Source organism: Capsaspora owczarzaki (assembly GCF_000151315.2).
Source record: "Capsaspora owczarzaki ATCC 30864 unplaced genomic scaffold supercont2.5, whole genome shotgun sequence".
Classification (NCBI taxonomy): domain Eukaryota; class Filasterea; order Ministeriida; family Capsasporidae; genus Capsaspora; species Capsaspora owczarzaki.
This window is the reverse complement of record NW_011887296.1, coordinates 1,042,064-1,068,340: the sequence shown is the minus strand read 5'-3', so window position 1 is coordinate 1,068,340 and position 26,277 is coordinate 1,042,064. Positions and strand designations below refer to the sequence as shown.

Genomic DNA, 26,277 nt, shown 5'->3' with positions numbered 1-26,277 from the left:
GAGTGAGTGAGTGAGTGGATGCATTGAGGCTCGCTTTTTTTTTTTTTTTTTTTTCCCCCTACTTGCTTCCGTTGCTCAAATCGCCAATTCACTCACTCCATGTCCCCTTTTTCCATCTCGAATAATGTGTTGTCCACAATCGAATCAACGACAACCACGAATTCGCTTCCAACCACAAATTTACACTATTTCACTCTTTCATTTTGCCTTCGTCACAATTTTAGTGAGTGGATTGCATTGTTTGTCTTCCAATTCTCTCTTTCTCTCTGTTTCTTGCTCTTCGTTTGTTGTCGTTTCTCTCTCTCTCTCTCTGTCTCTCTGTCTCTATCTCTTTCTCTCGCTCCACCCGTTGGCTACCGAAAATTTCCACTCGTGTCCATCATCCACAGTTCAAAGTTCACTATTCGCACCTGCGCTTTTTTTTTTTTTTTTTTTCCCAAGTACGCCTCCTTCCACTCCTCTCGCCAAACCGCCTCCCCTCCCCATCCCACTTGGGAAACGCAACTCGCCGAGGCACACTGGACCAGGCTTGCATCCCAAGTCACACCATACACACGCACCGTGCTCCAGCGCAGGCCGTTTCTTTGTTGTGGATTTTTTTTTTCCATCGATTTTTGGCTTGATCAGCTAAGCAATTCCGATCTTTGATTCAAAATTGTACCACTTTGCGCAGCCAAAGCCAACTCCAAAGCCAAAGCCAAAGCCAGCGACCGTGTCTCTCTCTTTTGTTTCGAACGCCTCTGTCCTTCTCTCGGGGGTTGAATCAAGAAGCGCAAATCCACATCAACATCAACAACAACAAGCAGGCCCTTTTTTGCTGTTTTTGAACTGTTTCTGAATCCTGCCACGAGGATTACCGCCTTATTGCTCAAAAACAAAACGCAAACCTTCGCGCTCGCTCGCTGATCACGGATCAGTCCACGCCACACTTGCTTCCTGCAATCCTGGTCCCGCTACCAAAGTCACACCTGCTTCAAGCACGCACAAGCGCTCGCTCCGTGACTCGGCGGAACGAACAACAAATTTTCAAGATCAAACTGATCTGACTCTGTTGGACTCATCACCAAGGAGGACTCGATCCACAGCAAAACAACAATGGCAGGCGACGACGAAATCATCTACACGGACATGACCAGCTACTGGAACCCATTCGAGGTCTGGGCGGTTGCCATGTGCACGCTGGTCTTGAGCCTCCAGTTTTTGGTCGCGCTGTACATGGTCATCCATCGCGATTGGAAGCCGTTCAAGGCCAAGCAGCCCTGGTCGCTCTTTCTTGGAGCCTCGGCCGCCATCATTAGCTTCGTGGCCGAGCTGCACTCACAAATTCTCATTCCAAACGACTACCCCGTGCTCAGTGCTTGCGCGTTGTGGCGACAGTGGTTTTTTGTGACCTTTGGCATGGGGCTGATTTCCGCCTGCTTGCTCTACCGCCTGTTTATGCGATGGATTGTGCTCGACTTTCTCAGCTCCCGCTTTGCAGCCACCCACCGGAAGATTGACCGAACCTTCATCCAGATTCTGGGCGTCGGGGTCATCTACGTGCCCATGCTCGTTCTCAGCATTGTCAATTCAACCGCGGGTGAAACCTCGTTGGGCCCGCTCGTGTTGGCGAACGGCCAAGTCATTCAAGTGTGCTACACCAGGACCAAGGTGCTCAACTACTCGTTGAACTGCTTCATTGGAATCTACTGTGCCGCAATGGCCTTGTGGTGGACGCACGCGCTGCGCGATGTGCGACGGTCCTTTAACGAGTTCCGAGCTGGGCGGCCTGCTCTGATTTTTGCCGTCTGCTGCCTGCTCTCGTACCTTGCCTTGCTATTCGTAATCGATTCGAGCAAGTACTACTACCGCGCCGTCTTCCTGCTCCTCAATACCGGCATCACATCGCCCATTTTTTGCGCGGTCGTGTTCGATGTTATTACCAGCTGGTTTGTCCGAAGGCAGGAGGAAGAGGACGTCTTTGAGGCCGGGTTGGCCATGACCATGCTTACACATGCCCCTCGTCGCGGCCGAAGGGGCAACACGTACGACGAGCGCAACCACCCCGGCTCAAAGGCAAGCACGCATGCCTCTGGAGATTCCGGGCGCAATACTCCCAAAGCCACCACCGTCGAGTATACCGAATACAATGTCGAACTCGAGGAGGAGATGGATGACGAGCAAGTTGTCGTCGGCGTCGAGGAATTCGTGCCGACTGGGATGCAGTCCCCCGCTCCCAACTCGGTAGTTGCCCAGCCGAATCCAGGCGCGCCGCCCGCAGCTGATTCGCCTCCAGAAACATCTTAACACCTTTGAAACTTTTGTTATTCCTTTCTGGGCAAGTTTGTTGGTTGAATCCCTCGTTTGGTTTCCCCCCCCCCCAAATGATTGGGTCAACGACGTTATAGTTTCGCACCCTCCTTCAAGGTTGTCCTTCAAGGTTGTCCAACCACTCTTTGTAGATCTCCGTGACTCTTCTAAGGTCACTTCGTTCGTTATAGTTAGCGGGTTGCTGTTGTATGCAAAGCTGTACAACGCCAAACATGTAATAGTCAAACCAATTCCTTGTTGCTCAATACAAACTTTCAAGGCAAGTCGCAGGAGTATTTACTCACAAAGATAATGAATATTGATACTTTACAAGAAACACGTAACAGCCAAACCGTAAACATGAAAAGCAAGCTCAAGAGAGTGGCAACTGAAGTCCGGCTACCTCTTCAACAAATAGGGTCAATCCTAGCAGCTAGCAGCGCGAGCGGCAGGGGAATGCCCGAGTTGATTATACAACCCAGAATCCAACGCCTTCGCGACTACCGAAATCGTTGCCTTTCTGTTGGTGGAAGAGAGGATTGTCAAATGTTCCAACCGAATCTTCCGCGACAGGATTCTGAGCGATATCGCTTTCCGCCGAACCGGGTTTCTGGGATTTCGTGGGGTGGCGGCGGCGACGGAGCAGGACGACAAGCAGAACAATCAAAAGGAGCAGCAAAACGCCACCACCCACGCCACCAACCACCGGGCCGATCGGGAAGCTGGTCGGACGATTCGCAGCTTTGACAGCTGCAGAAGCTGCAGAGAATGCTGCGGTAGAGGTACCAGACGCTTTGGAGGCGAGTGTTGTCTTTGTTGCAGAGTCAGCGCTTACACTAGAAGCAGTAGAAGCCGCTCTCGTCACACGCGCCACAGATGTGGATGTAGTTGATGCAGCAGAAGCACCAGATGCCGCGCTCGTGACGAATGCACTGGATGTGGATCGCACGACAGCGTCGGATGCGACCGAAGCGGCGGAAGCAGCCGATGCCTTTGAGGTTGATGCAACAGAAGCAGCAGAAGCAACAGATGCCTTCGAGGTAGTTGCAGCGGACGCAAGAGACGCACCAAAGGCCGCGCTCGTGACGAATGCAATCGACGTGGACGCTACAGACGCGTCAGAGGCGGCAGATGCTACGGAAGCAGCCGATGCAACAGATGCAACAGAAGCGGCAGATGCCTTCGAGGTAGTTGCAGCGGACGCGGCAGAGACGATGGATGCGACTGACGTGGATGCAACGGAGGCTGCAGAAGCGTCGGAAGCAGCAGCAACAGATGCCTTTGAGCTAGTCGCAGCGGACGCAACAGAAGCCACAGACGCGTCAGAGGCGGCAGATGCGACAGAAGCAGCTGATGCGACCGAGGCAACAGAAGCGGCAGATGCCTTCGAGGTTGTTGCAGCGGATGCGGCAGAGCCGACGGATGCGGCGGATGTGGATGCGACGGAGGCTGCAGATGCAACTGAAGCAGCAGAGGCCGCGCTGGTGACGAATGCAACGGACGTGGATGCCACTGATGCGACGGATGCCACAGAAGCAACAGAAGCAGCATTAGCAGCAGATGCCACAGACGCGACAGATGCCTTCGAAGTGGATGCAGCTGATACAATAGACGCAACAGATGCCGCGCTCGTGACGAATGCGACGGACGTGGATGCCACTGATGCGGCGGATGCGACAGAAGCAACAGACGTGGACGCAACAGATGCAACAGAAGCATCGGAAGCAGCAGATGCCGCTCTGGTGACGAATGCGATCGATGTGGATGCCACAGATGCAGCGGAAGCGGCGGATGCGACAGACGTGGATGCAATGGTCGCAACAGACGCCATGGAAGCAACCGACGCGGCAGATGCCTTTGCGGTAGACGCAGCGGACGCAACAGACGCAGCAGAGGCCGCGCTCGTGATGAATGCAATCGACGTGGACGCTACAGACGCGTCAGAGGCGGCAGATGCGACAGAAGCTACAGAAGCGGCAGAAGCAACAGAAGCGGCAGATGCCTTCGAGGTTGTTGCAGCGGATGCGGCAGAGGCGACGGATGCGACTGACGTGGATGCTACGGATGCGGCCGATGCGATGGAAGCAGCAGAGGCCGCGCTGGTGACGAATGCAACGGACGTGGATGCCACTGATGCGACGGATGCCACAGAAGCAACAGAAGCAACAGAAGCAGCATTAGCAGCAGATGCCGCAGACGCGACAGATGCTTTCGAAGTGGATGCAGCTGATACAATAGACGCAACAGATGCCGCGCTGGTGACGAATGCGACGGACGTGGATGCCACTGATGCGGCGGATGCGACAGAAGCAACAGACGTGGACGCAACAGATGCAACAGAAGCGTCGGAAGCAGCAGATGCCGCTCTGGTAACGAATGCGATCGATGTGGATGCCACAGATGCAGCGGAAGCGGCGGATGCGACAGACGTGGATGCAATGGTCGCAACAGACGCCATGGAAGCAACCGACGCGGCAGATGCCTTTGCGGTAGATGCAGCGGACGCAACAGACGCAGCAGAGGCCGCGCTCGTGATGAATGCAATCGACGTGGACGCGATAGACGCGTCAGAGGCGGCAGATGCGACAGAAGCAGCTGATGCGACCGAGGCAACAGAAGCGGCAGATGCCTTCGAGGTCGTTGCAGCGGACGCGGCAGAGGCGACGGATGCAACAGACGTGGATGCGACGGATGCACCAGATGCAACTGAAGCAGCAGAGGCCGCGCTGGTGACGAATGCAACGGACGTGGATGCCACTGATGCGGCGGATGCCACAGAAGCAACAGAGGCAGCAGTAGCAGCAGATGCCGCAGAAGCGGCACTCGTCACGTACGCAATTGACGTCGAGGCAACACTGGCAACCGATGCCTTCGAAGCAACCGAGGCCACAGACGACGACATCGCTGAAGCCGTGGCTGCCAGCAGCGTTGCCACTGATGCTTGAGATGTCGACGCCGCGGTCGCAGCGCTCGCACTCGCCGCCGCAATGGCGGAGCTGGCACGTCGTTGATTCACACTTATCACAATCGACGTCATCAGCGTCGTGCGCTCGGTGCTCGACAGGATCGTCTCGAATGGCATGGCGAGCAAAAACGACGAGTAGCTACCGCTCACGGTGCTCACAGCAGCTATGTTGGTGCCAGAAGCGCCATGGTACAGTGCAGCAGTGCCGCCTCCAGTGACAGTCAGGATGTCAGGGGTTTGAACGATGTAAGGGTTGCCAAGCGCGATGAGCGAGTTGAACGTCACAGTGCCGCTCATCGTGAAGCCTGGGTCCGCTTGACGGGCAATGAATGGCGCGCTGGCAGTAGCGCCAGCGTAACCAGCACCCAGGTTGTTGGCAAGGAAGGTTGCACTTGCTCCACCAGCAGCCGCAAGACCAGAAGCGACGTGCGAACCGGTCACAATCAAAGACCGCGGATTGATGATGGTCGCAGCCGCAATCCAAGTGTTGATGACAGCTTGATGCGCTGCAGGGAACACGTTGATGCCAGTGTTCTCTCCTGCAAACCAGATGACAATCTGGTAGTTGGCCAAGTAGGCGTTCACCCATGTCGCGTCGAGCAGAGTGCTCTTGGTGGCCGAGTCGCAGCGATAGCCTGCAGCTTGGAGCGCGGTGACATACTCGAACACGTACTCGCGTGTGTAGCGGCCCTCGATATTGTCGCTCGTGTGCACAAAATCGGCGTCAAAAGCATCAACCACGAGAATGCGAGGACCGGCTCCAGAGTTGCGGTACCCGGCAACTGTAAGCTTGGTGAGAGCCTCGCCGCCGGCATTGACTCCAGCAACTTTGAAGTAGTATTGCGTGTCGACCGTGACAGCGGTCGTGACACCACACACGCTGTTACCGTAGCTGAGTGACTCAATACGGACGCTATTACCCGAGGTGCTGGACGCAAAAATGACACCTTCATCCCAGCCGCGACCGTCGGTAGAGGTGTACAGCTTGTACGACGCTGCAGTTGCACTTGATTCCAGCGGATCAGTCGGTTGAACCCAGCAGAGGGCAACGCCGTCGGTTCTTGAGATGGTGTAAAGGTTGGTGACCGGCAACGGGATGATGGTAGGAGACGACGGAACAAAGTACTTGTGGATGCCCTTGTAGATGGCACGACCCAGCTGTTTTTTGTGATAGTTATCATTCGATGAGTCAGAGACCTTCAGAGTGCATTCACCAATCGCTCGAACACAACCAACAATCCGCTTTACCGTTTCGCGGTAGGATTCTTTCGCCATCAGCGCCATTTCAGTGGCATTGAGCACGTCAATGGTGTATGTAATGAACGATGGCATGTTGGTGTTTTGGGTCAGTTCCGTTTTTGATGAATCGGCGTTGGCAATTTTGTTGTTCTGCCCGGTCGCTTGCTGAACGTTCGAGCGAACAATGGTTGCCGCGGTGCCACACGCCGTGTAGAGCGTTGTGCTCATACCGCTGGGTTTCTACGGAGGTTATGGAAGAATCAGCATAATTCGCTCAAGTTCAACTATCATCGAGTACAGCAAGTATTGCCTACCGAGTAGGGTGTAACAGTCGAGACACCTGATCCTGCACCGCCACTGGCCCCGATACCTGCATACAGCCAGTCAGCACCATTTTGCCTGTTCAACAAATCCGTGTCCAGTTTTTGGTTGAACATGTAGTTGGAGAACTTGGCTCTGGCCTGGTAGTCGGTATCAAGGGTGGGCGCTGAGTTGGCTGCCACTTGAAGACCCAGGGTTGAATACTGGTTTTGACTCATAAAGCTCAAAAAGTCCTGGGCTGACAGTTTCCAGCGCGGAATACCGGCTGACGCTCCGCATCCGACGCGTACTGCATCAGCCATCGCAAATTTGACCAAAGTTACGGGCATTTTGTTGGTGACCTCGATCTTGATTCCGGCTGCGGCAGTAAAGTAGTAGCGGCCAAGATACACAAAGATGGAGTCAAATTGATACATCGGGACAGCTATTGTCTGGATGCCTCCGGAATGCGTAATGCGAATGTCTGGGGTGCCTCGATTGAGTAGGCTCGGCCAAGTCATATAGACGGGGTAGTAGCCAGACGTGGAAATTGTAGCGGTAAACGTGGCTTGGGCGGATTCCGTTGTAGATCCTGCAACCCAGTGTTGATCGGAGCCATATCCTGCAACGATTGATGCGGAGAACCACGAAGCACCACTGTTAGCAGTGTAAGTCACTTTTTTGGCAGCTGTGTTGTCAAAGTCATTGATGATGACTTCTGTGGGAGTGTCAAACCAGCGCTCTCGAGTCGAATAGACGCTGGCGCCTGCATTGGCAAGGTACTCTTGAAGGTAGCGAATGGTGATTTCGTTCGTGTAAATGTCTTGCAGAAGCGATTCGGCGCTAAAGTACCGGGAACCAGTACCGTAGTAGCCTCCAGTCGCCCCAGAGCAAGTCAGCCAACCCAGCGCAGGTGACAGGACGACATTCTTGGTGGACAGCTGCGGAGCAGTCGAGCTGGCCGCATTGACCCACTTGGTTGGCAAATTGTGAATGTCAGCTTGCGCTTTCATCGCCGCAAGCGCGAGAAGAACAACAACGAGCGATCGCGCCGCAGCCATTTTTTCTGAATGCTAGCAACAAATAACAAGCAAAGATGGATCCAATCGTGAGTGATTGTTGCTTCCTTGCTCCCTGAGTATTTGAGTCATTGCCACCTCTGGGAGCTGTGCCATTTCGCCGCCACGCTTCCTGCCTTCTTCCTCCTCCTCCTCCTCCACCAGCAAGCCCCTTGTGTTATCTGCCCAACACTGTCCATCGTGACGCTCATCGTGATGCACTGGTCCTCGCTAATTACCGGAGGTTTTGAGTTCGCACACGCGAGAGAAAATAAAAAGGTGTCGAAACGAAAAGCGTTGAAACCGCAATCGAACACCAAAAGTAAAGTCACACTCTCATACAATTCGAGTTTGAAGCGATGAGGATGCTTTCCAATCGACATTGTGTGGCTGCAACGTCAAGTCAAGCAAGCGTCAAAAGACCAAAGAAAGCATGGCTCAGCAAACCACGGAAATTTGCAAAAAACAAACCTAGCAACAATGGCTATAGACTGTAAACCGCTAACTTTCACACGCTGACACACACGCGAGCGCTCTCGCTCTCTCACTCACTCATCTCGCAAGCAGGTAACTTTGTTCTCTTCTCATTTCCACCATCCCTCCCAAAGTCCACTGCGAAAGGCTCTTGACTGCAATACACGGACCCGATCTGCCGCTTTTTGGTGCATGATCGTTCTTCGTTCGAGCCTCTTTCTCAACTGACTCGTTCTCTGTCTCAATCACATCGAATAATCATGTCCCTGCCCAGTGCCACTCAATCTCCAAGCTTGTGTGTTTTCACTTGTTGCATGGCAAGGAGACGGGTCGCACACGCGATGAGGCATGCTTTGAGCATCATGGCAGAAACGGGGTCATCCTGCACCTGCTCACTTGCCGCTCGCCTTTGCTGCTCCTCTCACAATCAGGTTGTAAGCTGCGAGAGAGTTGAGACGCGGGAATCAGGCAGTGTTACCGTTGGTTACTTTCAAAATCTCGCGATAAAGCACAAAGATTAAACAGAAAAGTCAAGTGGACAAAAATGAGGACTGCGCTGCGAAAAATTAACGTCCGCAAACAAATCGCATCCAGATTTTAGGTGTGAAAAATCGGTGTCAAGGTCCAAACCTCAAAGTGTCATCTCGCTTCTTCACGCTGCGCGCACCATGTTGCCCATGAGTGATTTTACAGATGTATGTACGCTTGGAGCCAATGGAAACAGAGGCGCTGGAGTATGGGAGGGAAGAGCAGCCGCGGCGCAGCAGAGCAAGGTCAAAGTTCAATTCCCACGGTCGCTAGCAACAAGACACCCATCCATGTGCGGGTTGCTATCGTGTCTAAGCTGTGGGTTTGGAGGGTGGGGCCAATCGAGTCTTCCAGTCGGGCTGCTTAGCGACATTGAGTCTGTGAAATCGTGTCAGCCAAGCCATGACTACGAGCAGCACTGGATATTGGAACCGTGGCACACTTCAACCCCGACGTAGCCGTACAAGCAATTTCGCTGGAATGCAGCTCCAACTTGAGATCTCGATTCACGCTCATGGCTTGATCGATCGGGGTTACATATTCATCGGCGGGAACTCTGGCTCTCACGGAATCGAAGAATTTGATTCAACCGAACAATCGACCAATTCCCATTCCCTCGTTAAAAGAAATGGAACAAGTCCTAATCACATGTGAGCTCTCATCAAAATCCTTCAAACATAACAAAGCAACTCAGAATGCAAGACAAGCCCTTTGAAAAACAAAAGCACAACAAACCCTCCTTCAACTACAATTTCAAATCCCACGATTTCCGTAGTTTGATGGCTTCCACGTCGCTTCGCGCCTGGTACATGCCATACGCGAGAGGAGCAAGCAACAAAAAGTACCGGATTGCAACTGCTGTGGTCGTAGACGCCACCATGAGAAGTGCAACACGGCCGGAGGATCGAACGGACGGGCCAAATAGCTTGGCAGCAAGCCCCACGACAAACTCCACGCCATGCTCAAGAACAATGGCCAGAATCATGATTTTGAACATGAGGGCCGGCAGATAGTGGTGCAGGAACAGCTGGCGGGCGAACGTCATGAACGGCACGTAGTGCAGAGCCCAAGCCAAAAGCAGCATTCGACCGCACACAACCATTCGGAAACGAGTTGCTGACGAGCAGACAAAAACGGGTGGCAGCGATGGAAGGCGAGGGGTATCGGTGAGCCATTGATCCGGAGTGATCGGCAGTTGGCAGACAACCCCTGAAAAACATTTACCCTCCTTACCTGGAGCCAAATCATACACTGCTCGACGCTCTCGAATCAACAAGACGACATCCGCAACAGCAAGCAGCAAAATGGCAGCAGTGGCAGACCACCAGATGACGGGATTGCCAATCAGATAGACCTGGCGTTGATCGCCCTGCCAGAACGAGATGCCACGGTGGAGCAGGGGCCATTCGCTCGGGCGCGATTGGTAGGCGTGGTTGTCCGTCAAGCGGTTGTTGGCGGCAAACATTTCGGTCTGCAATTCGATAAAGCTCTGCAAGAATCCCAAGCGCGCGCGGATGGGGTTTGTCGCGTCCGAATGCCGGACTGCCGAGGTTGAAGATCATTCAAAAGGACGAAGGACAAAAAGAACAAAAACAAGAACACAAAGTAAACGTGAATAAACCAATCAACAGTGAAGTAAACGTGATAAACCAATCAACACAGACATATGAAAACAAACACAAAGGTTCGAGCGCTTACAAATATGATCCTCAATTTCCTCGACGACAAACGAGCTGTCAGCGATGCTTACGCCAGTCACCGCCGTCGTTACTTCGCCTTGACCAAATCCCCATTCTGGGAGGGCTCTATGAATACGAATCAAAGCGGCCCGGTGAGAAAAACACCCCAACAAACTTCCCCCTTCCCGCGTTACAATAGGAAGCATCCCACTCACTCGCCCTTCGTCTGGAGGGTTGCACTCGTGTTTTCGTGATGCAGTCGGAATGGAAGCATCGATTCCCACTCAGGAGTTCCGCCCAAGCCGAGGGTAGACCACAAGATCGGGCTGTAGTTTGTGTCGATGCGGAAAACCGGGTACGGAGTCACCGTATCCACCGCAGCATTGAACGTCGAGACTTCTTGAAGGATGGCGTTGACCGGGCCAGCCACGTCGTGCGAGTTGAGAGTTGTGTTTGACGTCGCATGCACCAGCTTGATACGATCGCCATGCCTGACAGGCATCAACTCCTTGTACTGAGAGGCGTCGGTGTCCTGTTCGCGTAAAATAATCCACCAGTTGTTGGCGTCCTTGTGCGCGTAACAAGTCACCTTGGGGTCCCAGAAAGCAGGATTGCGGTATGAACAAAAGTGAGGGCAATGCGTCTAGCTGGAAATCACGTCAACCTTGATACCCAGGCCAGCTTACCTGCTGCTGCGCCGAACTGACTCGACCGGTCGGATAATGCAATGGGTAGCGATGAAGATGCGAGTGAATGTAGCAATTGTGCGCTTGAGACTTGATCGTGACGTAGGCGCCATAGTAGATTGCTGCGCATTGTCAAAAGAGAGCAAAACAAAACAAAACGAAAGTCAGGGCAAACACGAAGCACGAAAAGCAGGCCCACATCAATACATCCTTACTTTTAGGGTGAGTGCGCGTCAGATTCTGAATGGAGCTTCCTTGAAGCCCAGCCTGGAAGGCCAGGCTCATGAAGGCATCGCCAGGCCCTGATTGCGTGAGGACGGCAAAATGAATGGCAAATCCTGCAAGGAAAATGGCGATCGGCACGATAATCAAAAAGACAGCCCGAATTGCAAAGTGTTCAATAAATGTCGGCTGCAGGACAGTTTGTCGGGAATGGTAGCAAGGGAGACGCAGACAGACAGACACACACACACAGACACACCACAGACAACGGTGAGAACAAATATGGCCCTTTTCGGCAAATCGCACCAAACCACCTAGTACCTACCCGATCGTCAGACCCTGCACCCAGAATGGGCACGCTCAAATCTCCAAGCAGCGTCCAAAGATCGTAAATTGTGTACAGGCCGACGGCTGCAATGACAAAGATTCCGACGTACTTGATGCTGTCAATGGTGTCCTCAGCAATCGTCAGAGACCAACCGACAATCACCAATCAAACACTTTTGGCCAAGTGGCTTACCCAACGGCAAACCCAAGAAACACGCCCGTGCTGGCCAGCCAGAAAATCCATCCACTCGTGAAAGGGCTGTATGTGTGTGTGTGGCAAAGAGACAAGTTCAGTTCAATGGACATCGACTCCACTCATCCATGGCTTAGCAGCGCGCACCTTTCACGCTTGGAAATGAACTGTGCCAGCGATGCAAAGGCAGCGATCGTGAAAAACAGCAGCATCGAGTCGAGGAGAATGTAGCGTGACTGGGTGAGGAGACCCACGTCTAGGACGACAAGCAGTCCAGCCAGGGTCGAGGTGACAACAGAGTAGCCAAATGCCGACAGCGTGACGAACGATGCAGGGGCAATCAACGCCCCGAGCACCGCGCAGAATGCTCGAAGCGGCAGGTATGGCACATTGTCCACGAGATAATCCGCGCCAAGATTTTCAAACAGATAAGAACCGTCATTGCCAGAAAGGTAGCCCACAAGCGCCAGCAGCATCTTGCCAATCGGCGGATGCACATCGAAAAAGTATTCGCGTCGCAAGTAGTAGCTGGCAAACTTGCCGAAATGCACCTCGTCAAAGCTGAAACCCAAGTACAGGCGCATTCGCGCGAGAGTTGAGCCTAAAGTCAGTCTGACATGTATCGCAAATGCAGCATCCGGCAACATGGAGCTTACATGACAAAATGGGGCTCGCTGAGCATGAACAAGCGCGTCGCCAGTGAAATGACAGTGATCAACCCAAGTGCAGACCAATAGTACTATACCGACAAAGAGAAACACCCATGATGCTGTGAGTTACACGTCATACGGGTTCTGAGAGTTTGAGTTCTGAGCGTTTGAGTTCTGAGTGTTTGGGTTCTGAGCGACCAGCCTTCTCCACAGCAATGTTGATCACCATCACTATCGTCGTCAATATCATCCTTGCGAGCAGGAACGCGCAACACGCAGTGTCGGGGGTACCTTTGCATCCCACTCAGCAGAGATCCCTTGCGAAACGCCCGGCTTGGCAGCCGATGACGTGCGAAGGGCGGCATGCGCTGCACTCTGACCGTCCAGCCTGGGGGGCTTCTCACTGCTGCCCTGCACAACGCGTGACGCTGCACCACTCGCGCTGGCCGTCGTCGTTGTCGCGGTGGCAGAGGGGTCGATCGCGTCGCGTGCGTTCTGCTGCTTGGCTCGCTGCTGCTGGTTGGATCCCGCAGTGCCCGCCGACTCCCCTGACTCCCGCTGCTGCTGGTTGGATGTCGCAGTGCGCGACTGCTGCAGCTGCTGCGACACTGGCGTGGCGACCGTTGGATTGATCTCCGCAGCCTGCATTCGAAGACCAAGAATCGAAGACAGACAAGCAAAAAATAAGCGAAAAGGACTGCATCAGCGGGCATTCGATGCTGCATTATCATCACTCTAGCTCGACTTGCACTGTTTGACGGATCACACAAGCTTCAAACAAATCCAAAATCTCATTGATAGGGGAGGGTGGGGGGGGGGTTGTCTCAAAGTTGTGCTTCAAAGCCCAACGTCTCCCACTCTCCCACTCTCCCACTCTCCCACTCTCCCACTCTCAATGCTCAAACTCCATCTCAATATAAATCTAGTCTCGTTTTCTGATCTTTTGTGCTTTGTGCCACTCTTCCTTTTTTGCTCTTTCACACAATGTTTGCTCTGCGACGAGTGCCTGCGCTGCTTGCCGCCGCCTCGACCTCGACCCCGGCACCACCAGCAGCAGCAGTGCGATTATCTGCACGATCGCTGTCCAGCCAGGTCCCTGCAGCACGCGGCGGCGGCGGTCACGGCCACGGCCACGGCCACGGGCGTCCGCTCGATCCCGCGCGCGAGTATCCGAACGGCTTTCTGTTCAACGAGAAGGTGAAACCCCCCCCCACATCTCCCCTCCCAGCAGCTTCCCACATCTAAACTCGGTGTCCAAGCGCCGTGCCTGAGGCGAGATTGACAAACAAGGGCATAGCTCGGCCTTTTCGGCTTCAATGCGAGATCTCTGCTTTTTTTTTTTTTTTTTTTTTTTTTTTTTTTTTTTTTTGCTGGCTTTTGCATTGAGTTTCCGTTGAGTTTTTTCTTCTCCCATCTCTCTCTCTCTCGCGTGTCGTTCTACTCTGTTCCGTCTCACTCACTTTGTTGCGATGTCCTTGTATGCGTGTGCTTGCGCTGTTTGGTTTTCGTCTTGCTGGACAGCCTGGGCCGCGCGCCAAGTGGCAAGATTGGGAGCCAGCATGGTACATTGGCATGATTGGCGGTCTGGTCCTGTTTGGCGTCGTCACGTACTATCGCCCAGACACCGAGTAAGCACAGTCAGAGTTTCGTGTGTGAATGCGTGAGTCTGTGAATGGGTCGGATTCAGCGGGTGTGAGAATGGTGGTCTGTCAAACGAAGTGCCTCACCTCAAATCTACCGCCCGCTTTTCTGCAGTCCGACTGTCAAAGCACGCGCTATCGCACTTGAACGCCTGCGTGAGCAAAATCCAGATGCAGTTCACGAGGAGTCAGAGGCTGCTGCTCCTGCCCACCATTAACAAGGGATAGAAAAAAACATGGAAAAAAGTATGAAACCAAAACGCCCCCAAACGACAAAACCTTCCCGCCGCGTTGCCTTGGAGGATGGCAAACGCATTTTGTGAATCCATGTCTTTTGTGCTATTGCTTGTGTGTATGTGTTGTATTGTCTAAATGTCTATGTGGTGAACATTGTTCTTTGTTGAGCATTTTGCCATCGTTTTGAGTGCGGTTTGCGAAACTCCTTTCTGCAAGCATTCATTGCAAGGCTTGTCGCCTGTCCCGTCGAACAACAATATCCAATGGTACGTTAACAGCGACAACAGCGGCAACAACAATGACGTTGGGCGTCAGAAAACCGTTGTTGGACCATGAACACTGCAAATTTCCGCTGTTTTGTTGATCACCACAAGAAAAGAATAGCACCACCAACAACAACATCATCATCCTCAATTACAGCTTGGACGCATGCTGTATCCCTGCAGAAATGGTGGAGCTGGAGGCCGCCCCGACGCGCTCGTAAAACAGCATGTAGGCTTGCGAGCTCAGAACTTCGTGGGTGGTGGCCATGCGCACGACATCGTCCGAGCAATGCAGCCAATGCTCCTTGATGACGGTCGAAGGTTCAGCGGATGTTGCCGAGGAGGACGCGTCCGAGACAGCGGTGGCTTCTTTGACTAGGTCGGCTTCTTGCGCGGCTCCACCTGCAGGAAGTGACGACTCTGTTCCTTCACTGGAAACAGAGGCATTAACAGAAGAAGGAGTATCAGCAGCAGCAACGGCGGCGGGCACACGGTACACGCGTTTAATTTTCCGGTACGTGACGAAATGCCCGCCGGATCCACCACCGAGATGAACGACAACCGCGGAAAGCTTGTAGCGGTAGGCGTTGCGATCGCTGGACGTAGAACTCTGGGCTGTAGAGCCTGCTTCTGTGGATCGGGTTGCTGCACGGATGAGACGCGCGAGCGGCTCTGGGCCCATGGTTGCGATTGCATTGTGTTGCTGCTCCAGGTAGGCAAAAGGGGCTAAATCCAACACCATGGGGAAACGAACGTGCTTGTCGGCCTTGACGTTGCCGGAATCCGTGTACACGAGGCGCGAGAGGTGGATGGCAAACACTGGCGGGAGTTTAGCAAGCGCAACGTGGAGGGATCCGCGACCACGCAAAGTGGGCTGCCAGCGTCGACCTTGAGCCGCCGCCATCGCCGCAAGGGAAACCTTGCCAGCCTTGGATGGAGTGTTGCTGGCGGAGGACTGCCACGATAATGGGACTGCACGGTCGTAGCAGTTGTCACACTTGATGCCTTCCAGCGGCTGTGTGGAGAAATGCGCTGCAAGGCAGTCAAGCAAAGAAGGAGAGAACTGCAACACCGGAGGAATATGGGTGAGAGGAGGCAAGAGTGATGGCAGAGATGGAAACACCATGATCCTCAAACTTACGCTATCGACTGCATACAAAGGCAAACTAATGTTATCGAAAGGATCGAGTCTCAAGGAGCCCTCATGCCCACAGGCGCTGCAGACCAATTGAGTCGCCACGAGACCAATCATTGGCGATGCAAACGAGAGGCAAGACCGACTAGGGATGGCAAGATTCTGCGACACATCAGAATTTTTTTTGTTTTTTTGTGGAGGAGAGAGGGGTGAGCCACCTCCCAATCAATCAAGCTGCAATTCGCGGCTACTCACCTTGTCGATGGAAAGTGTTCGCTTGCTGGCGTGCTGCATGGCTGCCAGTTCGTCAGTCAAGGTCGAGGAGACGAATTGAAACAGTTCGTGCAGGTCTTGCTGCCGACCGTTGAGCATTCCATATTTTGCGCAGAGCGGATCAAGCACAGTGTACGCAGCAAGCGGTTTTGAATTCGAAGAGGGTTGTCGCTCATTCAAGGCTGAGGGATGAAACAAACAACGGCAAGATGGCGTTATTCAAGGCTGAGGGATGAAACAAAACGCCTGACAAAACACAAAAGCACCACTCCGTGTTGCATACCATCGAGAAAGTCAGCCACGCCTACAACAAGAGGTAGCTGTCCACCATGCCCCAATATCCGGGCGTTGTCTGCATGGGCACACAGAAACTCGTGCAGCTTCCCAACAGACGCGAAAGCCTGATGATGATGATGGTTGCCAAAAGTCAGAGCTTGCGAAGCACCCCACAATACACCCTCTCCCTCGAACCACGAAGCGCATTCTCCAAGTCCTTGCCTGCATTAGCGCGTTGATGTAGCACGAATTGCCGTCAATGTTCTTGGTCCCTGGCACGTAAGCTGTCATCAATCCAAACACATCAGCAATCAGCCAAAAAGCTTGTTGTCAGATTGTGCCAACAGCGCCACCGTAGCATGGAAACCAGGAACCACGGCGCACTCGACTCGCATATCGAATGAACGACGCTGCTCCGATTCCCCTGTGAACGAACGTACGATCGTTACTTGTCTTGGCGAGTCTTCGCTTGCGGCGCATGGCGACCTCGTCAAACGCAGCACCACCGGCCAGCGTCTCATGTCCGCCTTGATTCAGCGGTGCTGTTGTTGTTGTTGTGCCATTGACGCCATTTGCTAGAGATGGGTTTGTTGGGCTGGACCAGAACCAGCGGCGAGGCGGAGCAGCATGTGAAGGGTCGCCGAACGACGACTTCCACCAGAGCGCGCCCAGGCCAGCTGCTGCGACGGCCGCGGCGCCCGTGGATGCAGCAGCGACAACGCTCGATGGATATCCGGGGATGGCGCGGAGGGCAGTCTGGCCCTGGACTGCAACGTACTTGGCTGCCGTTCGCGCGCCGTCCAACGTCAGCAACTCCGACGCATGCGGCAGCGTCAGCGGTGGCGGTGCAGCCACAGCCACAGCCACAGGCATCCCCGGTGCAGCACCGTCCGCGACAGTCTCTCGAACCATGTCGGCGAGGTCGTGGAACAGTCCAGCGAGTCGGTCAAACACGTCACTCGGGTCTCGACTTGGCTGAGCCATGAATGATAGCTGCTCAGACAACGACAACAGAAACAAAGGAAAAAAAAAACTGAGCCACCGCTCGAAACTTAAGTGGAATACGATGAAACTGGAGTTCAGCTCAGTCTCTCTTTTGTTTCTGAGAGGATGAGCAGCAGCAGTGAGCTCGTGCAAGATCAAGCGACCAATGCTGAAGTACAGAGCAAATCCCACCTGAATACAAAAAACAACAATCTGAATCTAAACTTCTAATGCTCTCATGCATGTGCGTCCGTGTGGAAGCACAGATCAACAGCGAGATGCAGAAGCGCATTGCGCAGAAGCGAGCCGAGATTGACGAGAACAACCAGCGCGAGTTTACTGCTCCAGCACGACCAGGTGAGGACAAGAGGCAGATCTACATCACTAGTATGATGTGATGTGCTGTGATATTGGCAATGGGTGGTGGTGGTGGTGGTGGTGGTTCGTGCTTGATCTTCGGCTCAACCCTCATGGTGGCTTCGCTCCATGCTTAGGCGATGCGACGTGTGCGCGTGTCGGAGCTGCTGACATCCAGAGGCATCGTAATCTGGACACGGGCGCATTGAGCAGCAGCCACGTCCCGGCGGTACGCATGGACAATGTGGTCGGTACGTACTTGCTGCCACACGGCGTCGAAGAGCGCGTCGCAAGTCTGGAGGCCCACCTTGGCATGGAGAGTAAGCTCATAACAAGAGATTTTCTTTTGAGTGTTGATTCATTGAGTCAATCGCGAATGGCCTGATGTTGCAGTGCACGAGTCAGCTAACTACCACTTTGTGCTGCATGCTTGTTCCCCAGATCGCAAGCTGCCACTCAATTTCATGGCTCGTATCAAGGAGATTGAAGATAGAATTCTCGCGTTGGAGCGCATTGATCCAGACTACTTTATTGCTCGTGTAAGTAGGGGGACCAAAATGCTGTTTGATTTCTCAAAAACCAAAACAACCAACAAGGTGTGCTTGAATCGCCGCATTTCAGGTGGCTGTGGCCAAGCAAATCACGGCACATCCTAACTTGGCGTCATTCGCTTCGCGAGAAGCAGCAGAGGCTGCATCTGCGACCTCGGCAACCACAAAACGCCCAGTGAGTGATTTTGCTCCCACATTTCCGCCGACAGTTCGCCCAGAGCAGAAGAGGGAAAGAGATGTATTGTGTACTAACATGCCAGTGATCTGGAGCAGTACCGCGCTCACAAAGCATTGGCAAACAAACAAAACAAGCAAAAAAAGAAAAAAAAGAAATTATTAACGTTTGAGGAGCACGACGGACTGACTTTCTGCAACACTTGTGGGTTCTTCCTAGGCCGACGAGACTCTTGACTCTACCGACTCCATCGAGTCCCGGATCAAAGAACTGACACAGACCCTTCGAGACAAGAAGCAGAAGCGGACCAAGGTCGATTCCACCAAGTGAACAGTCCACAACCAACAAAATTATCGGGAGGTGCCTGTCCCAATGGCATCTTGGTCAAGAGACATCCCGTCGAGGTTCGCTTGGTTCTCGAATGGACTGCAGGTCTTGTAGTGCTTGCAGCGTGAGTTTGATGTTGGCCTTGATTTTGGCCGATTCTGCTGCAAGCGCCTCGGTCGACCTGCCGATGGCAAAATGCAAAAAAAGCCAGTCAGACAACAACTACAATGGCGTATTGCGTGGGCATGGATGACGCCACTGGTTACAGCATCAAACATGAACGATGTCGAACGAAACTTAACTTGTCCAATTGTGCTGTCTTGCGTTCAATAAATACCAGAGCCTCGGGAATGGACAACTCGACGTAGAATCCAAATCCAACCTTGACAAAGACTCTGCTTGGGTCTGGGATTTCCGCCTGGACGTAGTAGTTGCATCCAATGTCGACCATGGTCTTGACTGGCGTGACTGCGGCGTCGGATGCCTTGCTGCCGGCTGCCACTTTGGACGATGCCGATGCCGATGCAAATGATGATGATGACGATGCTCCTGTGTGTGTTGCTGCTGCTGCTGCTGCTGCTGCGGTGGAGGGCAGTCCCGTTGCGTCGCAGATGGCAAGCAGGCTGTTCTTGAGCTGCAGGTACTCTGCGCACTGTGCGTAGATCTGCTCCCGCTTGGACTCGACCTGCTGCAGGTCGGACTTGAGCTTGTCGTCTACAAAGCGCTCGTACTGCGCGATCTTGGCGCTCAGCTCGGTCGGCGTCGGTGGTGCCTGCTCCATGTGCTCTCTGAGCCGTTTGGCTGTTGTTGGTTTGGGAACTGGATTTGAACTGGACTGGACTGGCTTAGTCTTTTGCTTCGCTTTTGGAGTCAACTACGAAATACATTGAGAATTACTGTTGCTGGAATGACACAGTAGATCTACCACACCATCAATGTGCTTGTTCTGGGAAGTCAAAAGAGCTCAGTCAATTCTGCCGTTTCCAATTGAACTACTGGACAGTACTTGGCTGACCGACAAATCGCTCGTATACTGTACCTCGCTATCGTTGATCAAGCTCTTCCAAAGTACCAACACACCGCTTTTGCAATGCAAGCTCCAGACGTGGATGTCATCTTGGAGCGACTCCGACACTACATCCCAGAGCACCCGCAAGAGTCGCTGTCGTCGAGCCTGCGGGCACTTCCAACGGCAGCAGTGCTCGTCGGGCTGTTCTACTGCGAGACGACGCACTCTGTTCGGGTGCTGCTGACCAAGCGGGCGGTCGACATGCGATCACACGGTTGGGTTGCTTCGTTTTTGTTGTTGTTTCAATTGCTGCTGCACAATCTGCAATGTGAACAATGCTCACTCGTGTCAAGGTTTGTCCTATTAGGTGGCGAAGTTGCATTCCCTGGTGGGAAACGAGACGATACAGACCGAGATGCTGCGCACACCGCGCTGAGAGAGGCCGAGGAGGAGGTCGGCTTGCCGCAAACTTGGCCGCAGGTGATCAAAGCCATGGCACCGTTCGTGTCCAAGAACCTGCTGCTCGTCACGCCAGTCGTAGCATGGCTGGGCAATCGCTCGCAATTACCGCGCCTTACACCAAACCCGCGCGAGGTGTCTGTCATTTTCGACGCCCCCTTTGACATGTTTGCGCTGGGCCTGCACCATTCGTTCATGGACATTTCCTTCCGCTCCGTCCCGTTCCGTATTCACTTTTTCGACTATCCCATCGATGCCCTGTCGCTGCTGGCGACTTCCGACAAGGTCGATCCGACCCTGACGAGCTCTGCCAACATTTTCGGGTTGACGGCTTTGGTGCTCATCGTCGCCTCCAAGGTTGCGTACGAGCACACACCCAGCTTTAGCCTCATGCCTCCTGGCGGTCTATTACCGACGCAGCTTGAGCTTGATGGCGATCGCTTTGTGCTTCCAGCGACGCACCAGCCTTCGAGTCGGTTGTAAAGATTGTTGGGGGGGGGTACTACTACGCTACGCTTTGTAGTGCACATGGTCGCCCTTCGGGCTCTAGTAACAACTCCCAAATAAACAGTGCCCCCTATTCTATAATATTACTTTATCAGAGGGGGCACTGTTTTTAACGGTGCACCACCATCGCCGACCGCAACCGTCCAAAATTTTCGAGTAGTGCTTTCGTTGTGTCATAGCACATTTGTTGACAATCCAGCATCGTCACAAGCCCCCACAATCCAATTCGAGGGGTCGGTTCATTCTTTTCGAGTTGGCCCAGAATGACGTCCTTCTATAAGAATCCCGACCTGGATGAGTTCATCCGGCAAAAGTACACACTCAAGCAGCTGCTTGGCGAGTAAGTTTGGCTTGAAACGACGAATCGAGATTCAACCACAGTCGAAGGCCAAAGTGAGAGAGAGTTGGGAGAGTTGGGAGAGTGCGTGAAGGCAGGTGAGTGAAGGGCAGGGAGAAGCAGAACTGGAGCCAAAAAAAAAAAAAAAAAAATCAAGGCTGCGAACAGTAGCATTGCGCGTTGCTGTCTCTTTCCCGCTCTCTGCTTGTTGTCTGGAGGCGCGGCGGTGCGTGTGAGGCACTATCTAGCGTTGGTCTGATTTGCCCGCGCTGCTCCATTCAATGAAGCGAGAGAAGAAGACAGCAACGGAAAAAAAAAGAAAAAAAGAAAAAGATTGAAAAAACGACCCCTTTTGAAAATTGTGCTCTTCGCCTTTTTGCTGCCTGCTGCTGTTCAGCGTGTCGTTTGAGGCTGGTTGGTGATGTGCAAGTCCTCGTATTGCTATTGTCGCTGACATGACGGGCTGCTCGAGTGAGGAGAAAGAAAACCAACACAAAAAAAAAAAGAAGAGAAAACAAAAAACTTGATCGTTTTTTTTTTTGAACTTTTAAAACTTTTTTTTTTTTGATTGGCTCTTCTCCTATGATTTTTTCCTGATGGTTTTTCTCTTGTTGTTATAATTTGATGATGCATCAGTGGTTTTTGTTGTACCATTTTACGATGATTTTTATTAGAATTCAGCCTTTTTATCTTTTTTTTTTTTTTTTTTCGTTTTGATCTTTTTGATGATGATGGCTGGAATTGGCTGATGGCAGCGACCGTCGCAACGCGTGTGTGCGTACGTGTGTGTCTATGACTAAAGAGTCGAGGTGAGCGTTGTGAGAGGGGGTGGGGATTGCTCAAACGCTGAACAATAATAAAATCCCCGGTTTTTTATTTTCCGTTTTATTTTCTCTTTTCTTTTTTTCTTTTTTTCTTTTTTCTTGTTCTTCCGTTTTTGCTTTTGCTCGTCTCCTGTGCATCCCCATTCTGGGTGGCAACGTAGCACATTGACCAAGCGTCGTTCGTTGGTGTCTGTTGTTTTGCGCTCCTTCATCCTTCCGAGTGACGAATCGCGTTTCAAAAAACGAAAAGAAGAAAAAAAAAAGCCAACTCGTTTTTCCTTGTTTTCTGGTGCTTTTGCTTCCCTCCCATTGCCATTCGCGATCACTCACTTTCTCCAACGTGCAATCGCAAACATAACATTCTCACTCTGACAGAGGCGCCTTCTCGGAGGTCGTGCTGGGCGTCGACAACGTCACACACGCGAGCATTGCGCTCAAGATCATTGACAAGCGAAACTGCACCAAGCAGCAATCGCTCGAGACGGAGGTCGCCATCCTGAAGACGGCCAAGCACTCGAATGTCATTCAGTTGCTGGACGTCTTTGAGTCACCGCGATACCTCTACCTTGCAATGGAGCTCGTCACCGGTGGAGAGTTGTTTGACCGCATTCTCGAGAAGGGATACTACACTGAGCGCGACGCCGCCAAGCTCGTCAAGGACATTCTGAGCGCCGTTCAATACCTGCACAGCGCCGGCATTGTGCACCGCGATCTCAAGCCGGAAAACCTGCTCTTCTTTAGCAAGGACGAAGACTCCAAGATTATGATTACCGACTTTGGTCTTTCGCGCATCCGCAAGGAGGCCGACGAATCCTTGGTCATGGAAACTACTTGCGGAACTCCTGGCTATGTTGGTATGTCAGCGCGTATTTGCTTCATCCTTGTGATTTGGAAGGATGTCTCTCTCTTTGCCAACGCTCACATTTAACATTTTGTTTGTTGACGCGCGCTTTTTCTTGTTGTTGTTGTTGTTTCGTTACAGCCCCCGAAGTCTTGACTCGCAAGCCTTACGACAAGGCAGTTGACATGTGGGCGGTTGGCGTCATTACCTTCATCCTGTACGCGCCTGCCCACTTCATTGTTGTCGTTCGGACTGTTTGGATGTTGCACGATATTTATTGTATGCGGCGTATTCTTCCTTCTCGCAACAGACTATCCGGCTACCCGCCGTTTTACGCTGAAAACAATGCCGAATTGTTCAAGCAGATCATGCGGGCAGAGTTTTCGTTCGACCCGAACTACTGGAGCGACATTTCAGAAAGCGCCAAGGACTTTATCCGACACCTGTTGACGATTGATCCCGAGCAGCGCTTTACTGCGGATCAGGCGCTTGAGCACCCCTGGATAGCCTCGGATGCTGCCTCTGACAAGAACATTCACTCGTCTGTTAGCACGCAGCTCAAGAAGAACTTCAAGAGCAAGTGGAAGGTGAGATATTACGAATTGCCGGTTGGCTGAGACACGCGCGCTTGCTGGAAACAAACACTCATCCATTTGCCACTTCATTTTCTTTGTGATTTTTTTTTTTTACTTTTATTTTAGAAAACTATCAATACAATCCTGGCGATCGAGCGCATGCGCAAGCTCCATCTCTGAGCAAACATGCCATTTCGATGAATTCACTGTGCCTTTGTGCCTTGGTTGCGTCTCGTGAGCTCTGGCGCCTTTGCAAGAGGTTGTCTGCTTCTGCAGGAGGAATGCAAAGGGGAGGTGAGGGGTTCTTTTGCACTCGTACCCCCTGGGTATCATTTTTTTTTTTCGTTCTTGTTTTCCATTGTGTGCATTATTTTTTTTTTTTTTTTGTCTGTGCGCATGCGTTTTGTTCTTTTGTTGTTCTTGTACTTTCTTTTCGAGAATTTGTACATGATTATCCACCATTCCATGCCATTCTGTTCAATCGACCTCCAGTCATTCAAATTCAAATGGGCGATCGCGACCGAGAAGTGCTCAGTGACGACGCGCCGCTGGTCGAGCACCCCGTGGCTCGCCGGCTTCCCGGTCGACGGAAAGCGGGCGCGGCTTCCGTGTCTGTCGACCAGCAGCAAGTGCAGTCGCGTGTATCGGGCAAGGGCGACGCTGACGCAGAGAGTCGGGCCGGTGATGATTCGGCCTTCCCGGATTACCTCACTCCGCTGGAGCTCTTTGCACGAGCCCGCGAGACCAAGCAGCCCGTCCGCATCTGCGCACCAATGGTGCGATACTCAAAGTAAGCGACCGCGCATGGCTTCGTGCGGTGGTTACTGGACCGAGGTCGCACGTGCGCCTTCCTCGCTGCTCCTCGTGTGCTGCTCTCACACTCACTTGTCGAAAACACTCTATGAATATCTCTCCGTGTGTGACCAACTCGATGAATTTTGTCGGACGAACAATTGTGCGCAGACTTGGCTTTCGAGAATTAGTGCGCGCGTAAGTTCCGCTTTCTTGTGCCAAATTCAGGTGCTCAGGATCCCTGATTCTGCTTGGGTGCATTTCATTCGTTGATAGGTTTGGATGCGATCTGGCTTATACCCCAATGACGGTCGCCGAAAACTTTATCTTGTCCAAACGAGGCCGAGACAATGATTTCTCGACCAACGAGTGTAAGGATTGCCGTGATTTTCCGGGCAAAAAAACAAACATAGTCGAGGCGCGTTTGGGCTGATTTTTCTTGCATGCGACAGACGACCATCCTGTTATTGTTCAATTTGCTGCCAAGCACACAGAAATGCTATGTACAGCCGCCGAGATGGTGGCTCCGTAAGTGAATTTGAGTTTTTTGTTTTTGAACGGGGAGAAAGAGGTTTTCCGATGTGCACTCATGCCCAAGTCTCAACGGACACTCCTGCTCTGATTACAGCTATGTCGATGGGATTGACATCAACTGCGGATGTCCGCAAAGGTACGACTTGCTGTTCCAGCACGTTTCATGGTGGCTCGCCATGTTCTTGTCAACTAAATGGTCATCTTGGTACATGCAACAGATGGGCAATGAGTGAAGGCTACGGCTCGGCATTGCTGCGCAAGCCCCAGTTGATTTACGATATGGTACGAGCCGCGAAGAGTCGGATTACAATTCCTGTCTCTGTCAAAATCCGAATCAACCTGGACTTCAAGTGAGTGCGTTTTTGGGGCTGCTGGTCCGGGCTTGGTCCGGAAGCAAGCAAGATCGTTGTGATTCGGACTAACTGTCGGTTGTCCGATCATCATCATCATTCTCAGGAAAACCATTGAGCTGGCACAAACCGCTGAGCGAGCAGGGGCGGATTGGATTGCTGTGCACGGTCGAACCCCGTCGATGCGACACGAGCCTGTCATTCTAGAAGGCATCAAAGCGGTACGAGAGCGCACAATACTGACTCGCCAACTTGCTTTTGGTGGTGAGCTCAGTTTTGCTGCGAATTGTTGGTATTGCATGATTTTGTTGCATCTTTGAGCAGGTCAAGGATAATGTTAGCATCCCTGTTGTGGCGAACGGCGATATAAATTCAATGCTGGATGTTAATGCTGTGGCTGCCGCGACTGGAGTTGACGGTAACGCAGATGCTGAGTGCGTTTGTTTGTAACCGCTTGTCTGCTCAAAGCTGACCACCATCTCCTTGTGTCCCATGCTCGGTCACAGGTGTCATGTCGGCTCGTGGACTGTTGGCCAACCCAGCTCTCTTTGGGGGCTACGCATTTGCGCCTGCTTCTTGCCTGGACAAGTGGATTCAGATTGCGTTGTCAAGCCGAATTCCATATTCGCTGTTCCACACTCACGTCATGAATATGGACGACCCTCGAGTCTTGAGCAAAGAAGGTACCAATGCTGGCCATCTATTCTTGCCGAGAACAATGACTATCGGTTGTCCTGTGCGGCAAACTCACGAGGTGCTTGTTGGATTCTGTTTTTTTTTTTTGAACTCGAACTTTGCCATGCAGCCCGAGCTCGTTTCTTTGCCACGCAATCGTATGACGATGGCATTGCCGAACTCAAACGGGAGCATCCTTCCATCCAGGCTCATTTGGCACCCCTCCAACCGGAGAGACATTGCGAGAAGGTGATTGATGCGGGCGATGAACCCAACAAGAAGGCACGCCGAGCTGCCATTCTTGGGCTTCCTCTCGAGCCAGAGCTTCCAGCCAATCCGTCTGCAGATGCTGACGACAGTTCCGATGTTGCGCTGATCCCATGGTGACGGAGTGTGAATGGAAAGTTGTGAATGGACATTTTTGGGATTTACGGTGCATGGCCATTCGATGCCAGCCGTTTTTTTTCTTGCCCCCTCGCCCACCGTCCAAGAAGCAAGAGCAGCGAGGCCTCAAACTCAGAGTTAGCTTCACGCGAGTCGTTTTGG

The 26,277-nt window shown here is 52.6% G+C and overlaps 10 protein-coding genes across 11 annotated transcripts; 6 read left to right on the top strand and 4 right to left on the bottom strand.

Annotated features, from left to right (window-relative positions):
* The first annotated feature begins 202 nt into the window (after positions 1 to 202).
* Positions 203 to 2,569, top strand: CAOG_03770 (hypothetical protein). The gene is made up of 2 exons (XM_004363441.2): positions 203 to 223; positions 674 to 2,569. Exon 2 carries the CDS (start codon positions 1,096 to 1,098, stop codon positions 2,284 to 2,286), a length of 1,191 nt encoding a protein of 396 aa, XP_004363498.1. The 5' UTR covers positions 203 to 223; positions 674 to 1,095; the 3' UTR covers positions 2,287 to 2,569.
* Positions 2,570 to 2,758: 189 nt separating this feature from the next.
* Positions 2,759 to 7,854, bottom strand: CAOG_08734 (hypothetical protein; the record flags this gene model as incomplete). Its single annotated transcript, XM_011272052.1, has 3 exons — positions 2,759 to 6,412; positions 6,503 to 6,733; positions 6,808 to 7,854. 3 exons carry the CDS (start codon positions 7,852 to 7,854, stop codon positions 2,759 to 2,761), a joined length of 4,932 nt encoding a protein of 1,643 aa, XP_011270354.1.
* Positions 7,855 to 8,863: 1,009 nt separating this feature from the next.
* Positions 8,864 to 13,298, bottom strand: CAOG_03769. 2 transcript variants are annotated; one of them, XM_011272018.1, is made up of 12 exons: positions 12,902 to 13,298; positions 12,617 to 12,812; positions 12,108 to 12,521; positions 11,961 to 12,026; positions 11,766 to 11,883; positions 11,434 to 11,629; positions 11,219 to 11,340; positions 10,748 to 11,121; positions 10,552 to 10,658; positions 10,087 to 10,395; positions 9,318 to 9,969; positions 8,864 to 9,231 (listed from the first exon to the last, which is right to left on the bottom strand). In XM_011272018.1, exons 2-11 carry the CDS (start codon positions 12,640 to 12,642, stop codon positions 9,599 to 9,601), a joined length of 2,103 nt encoding a protein of 700 aa, XP_011270320.1. In that variant the 5' UTR covers positions 12,643 to 12,812; positions 12,902 to 13,298; the 3' UTR covers positions 8,864 to 9,231; positions 9,318 to 9,598. The 2 variants fall into 2 exon arrangements, with proteins under 2 accessions (XP_011270320.1, XP_004363497.1); XM_004363440.2 differs by having other exon boundaries at positions 12,617 to 12,699.
* A 249-nt stretch (positions 13,299 to 13,547) lies between these two features.
* CAOG_03768 (hypothetical protein) lies at positions 13,548 to 14,654 on the top strand. Its single transcript, XM_004363439.2, has 3 exons — positions 13,548 to 13,807; positions 14,132 to 14,238; positions 14,366 to 14,654. Exons 1-3 carry the CDS (start codon positions 13,595 to 13,597, stop codon positions 14,466 to 14,468), a joined length of 423 nt encoding a protein of 140 aa, XP_004363496.1. The 5' UTR covers positions 13,548 to 13,594; the 3' UTR covers positions 14,469 to 14,654.
* A 170-nt stretch (positions 14,655 to 14,824) lies between these two features.
* On the bottom strand, positions 14,825 to 17,457 carry CAOG_03767 (hypothetical protein). Its single transcript, XM_004363438.2, has 6 exons — positions 16,875 to 17,457; positions 16,657 to 16,718; positions 16,442 to 16,559; positions 16,141 to 16,340; positions 15,892 to 16,047; positions 14,825 to 15,813 (listed from the first exon to the last, which is right to left on the bottom strand). The coding sequence occupies exons 1-6, from the start codon at positions 17,416 to 17,418 to the stop codon at positions 14,902 to 14,904; spliced, it is 1,992 nt and encodes a 663-aa protein (XP_004363495.2). The 5' UTR covers positions 17,419 to 17,457; the 3' UTR covers positions 14,825 to 14,901.
* A 67-nt stretch (positions 17,458 to 17,524) lies between these two features.
* On the top strand, positions 17,525 to 19,183 carry CAOG_03766 (hypothetical protein). The gene is made up of 6 exons (XM_004363437.2): positions 17,525 to 17,592; positions 17,685 to 17,775; positions 17,913 to 18,095; positions 18,217 to 18,314; positions 18,397 to 18,501; positions 18,721 to 19,183. Exons 1-6 carry the CDS (start codon positions 17,545 to 17,547, stop codon positions 18,829 to 18,831), a joined length of 636 nt encoding a protein of 211 aa, XP_004363494.1. The 5' UTR covers positions 17,525 to 17,544; the 3' UTR covers positions 18,832 to 19,183.
* Positions 18,554 to 20,052, bottom strand: CAOG_03765 (hypothetical protein). Its single transcript, XM_004363436.2, has 3 exons — positions 19,868 to 20,052; positions 19,131 to 19,774; positions 18,554 to 19,009 (listed from the first exon to the last, which is right to left on the bottom strand). Exons 2-3 carry the CDS (start codon positions 19,607 to 19,609, stop codon positions 18,886 to 18,888), a joined length of 603 nt encoding a protein of 200 aa, XP_004363493.1. The 5' UTR covers positions 19,610 to 19,774; positions 19,868 to 20,052; the 3' UTR covers positions 18,554 to 18,885.
* CAOG_03764 (nudix hydrolase 22) lies at positions 19,805 to 20,874 on the top strand. Its single transcript, XM_004363435.2, has 2 exons — positions 19,805 to 20,111; positions 20,205 to 20,874. Exons 1-2 carry the CDS (start codon positions 19,919 to 19,921, stop codon positions 20,777 to 20,779), a joined length of 768 nt encoding a protein of 255 aa, XP_004363492.1. The 5' UTR covers positions 19,805 to 19,918; the 3' UTR covers positions 20,780 to 20,874.
* A 167-nt stretch (positions 20,875 to 21,041) lies between these two features.
* CAOG_03763 (calcium/calmodulin-dependent protein kinase I) lies at positions 21,042 to 23,845 on the top strand. The gene is made up of 5 exons (XM_004363434.2): positions 21,042 to 21,143; positions 22,340 to 22,818; positions 22,947 to 23,022; positions 23,116 to 23,392; positions 23,507 to 23,845. The coding sequence occupies exons 1-5, from the start codon at positions 21,067 to 21,069 to the stop codon at positions 23,558 to 23,560; spliced, it is 963 nt and encodes a 320-aa protein (XP_004363491.1). The 5' UTR covers positions 21,042 to 21,066; the 3' UTR covers positions 23,561 to 23,845.
* Positions 23,846 to 23,880: 35 nt separating this feature from the next.
* CAOG_03762 (hypothetical protein) lies at positions 23,881 to 26,159 on the top strand. The gene is made up of 10 exons (XM_004363433.2): positions 23,881 to 24,170; positions 24,344 to 24,370; positions 24,449 to 24,543; positions 24,625 to 24,700; positions 24,801 to 24,842; positions 24,925 to 25,056; positions 25,163 to 25,277; positions 25,381 to 25,474; positions 25,563 to 25,739; positions 25,862 to 26,159. The coding sequence occupies exons 1-10, from the start codon at positions 23,887 to 23,889 to the stop codon at positions 26,116 to 26,118; spliced, it is 1,299 nt and encodes a 432-aa protein (XP_004363490.1). The 5' UTR covers positions 23,881 to 23,886; the 3' UTR covers positions 26,119 to 26,159.
* The last annotated feature ends 118 nt before the right edge of the window (positions 26,160 to 26,277 follow it).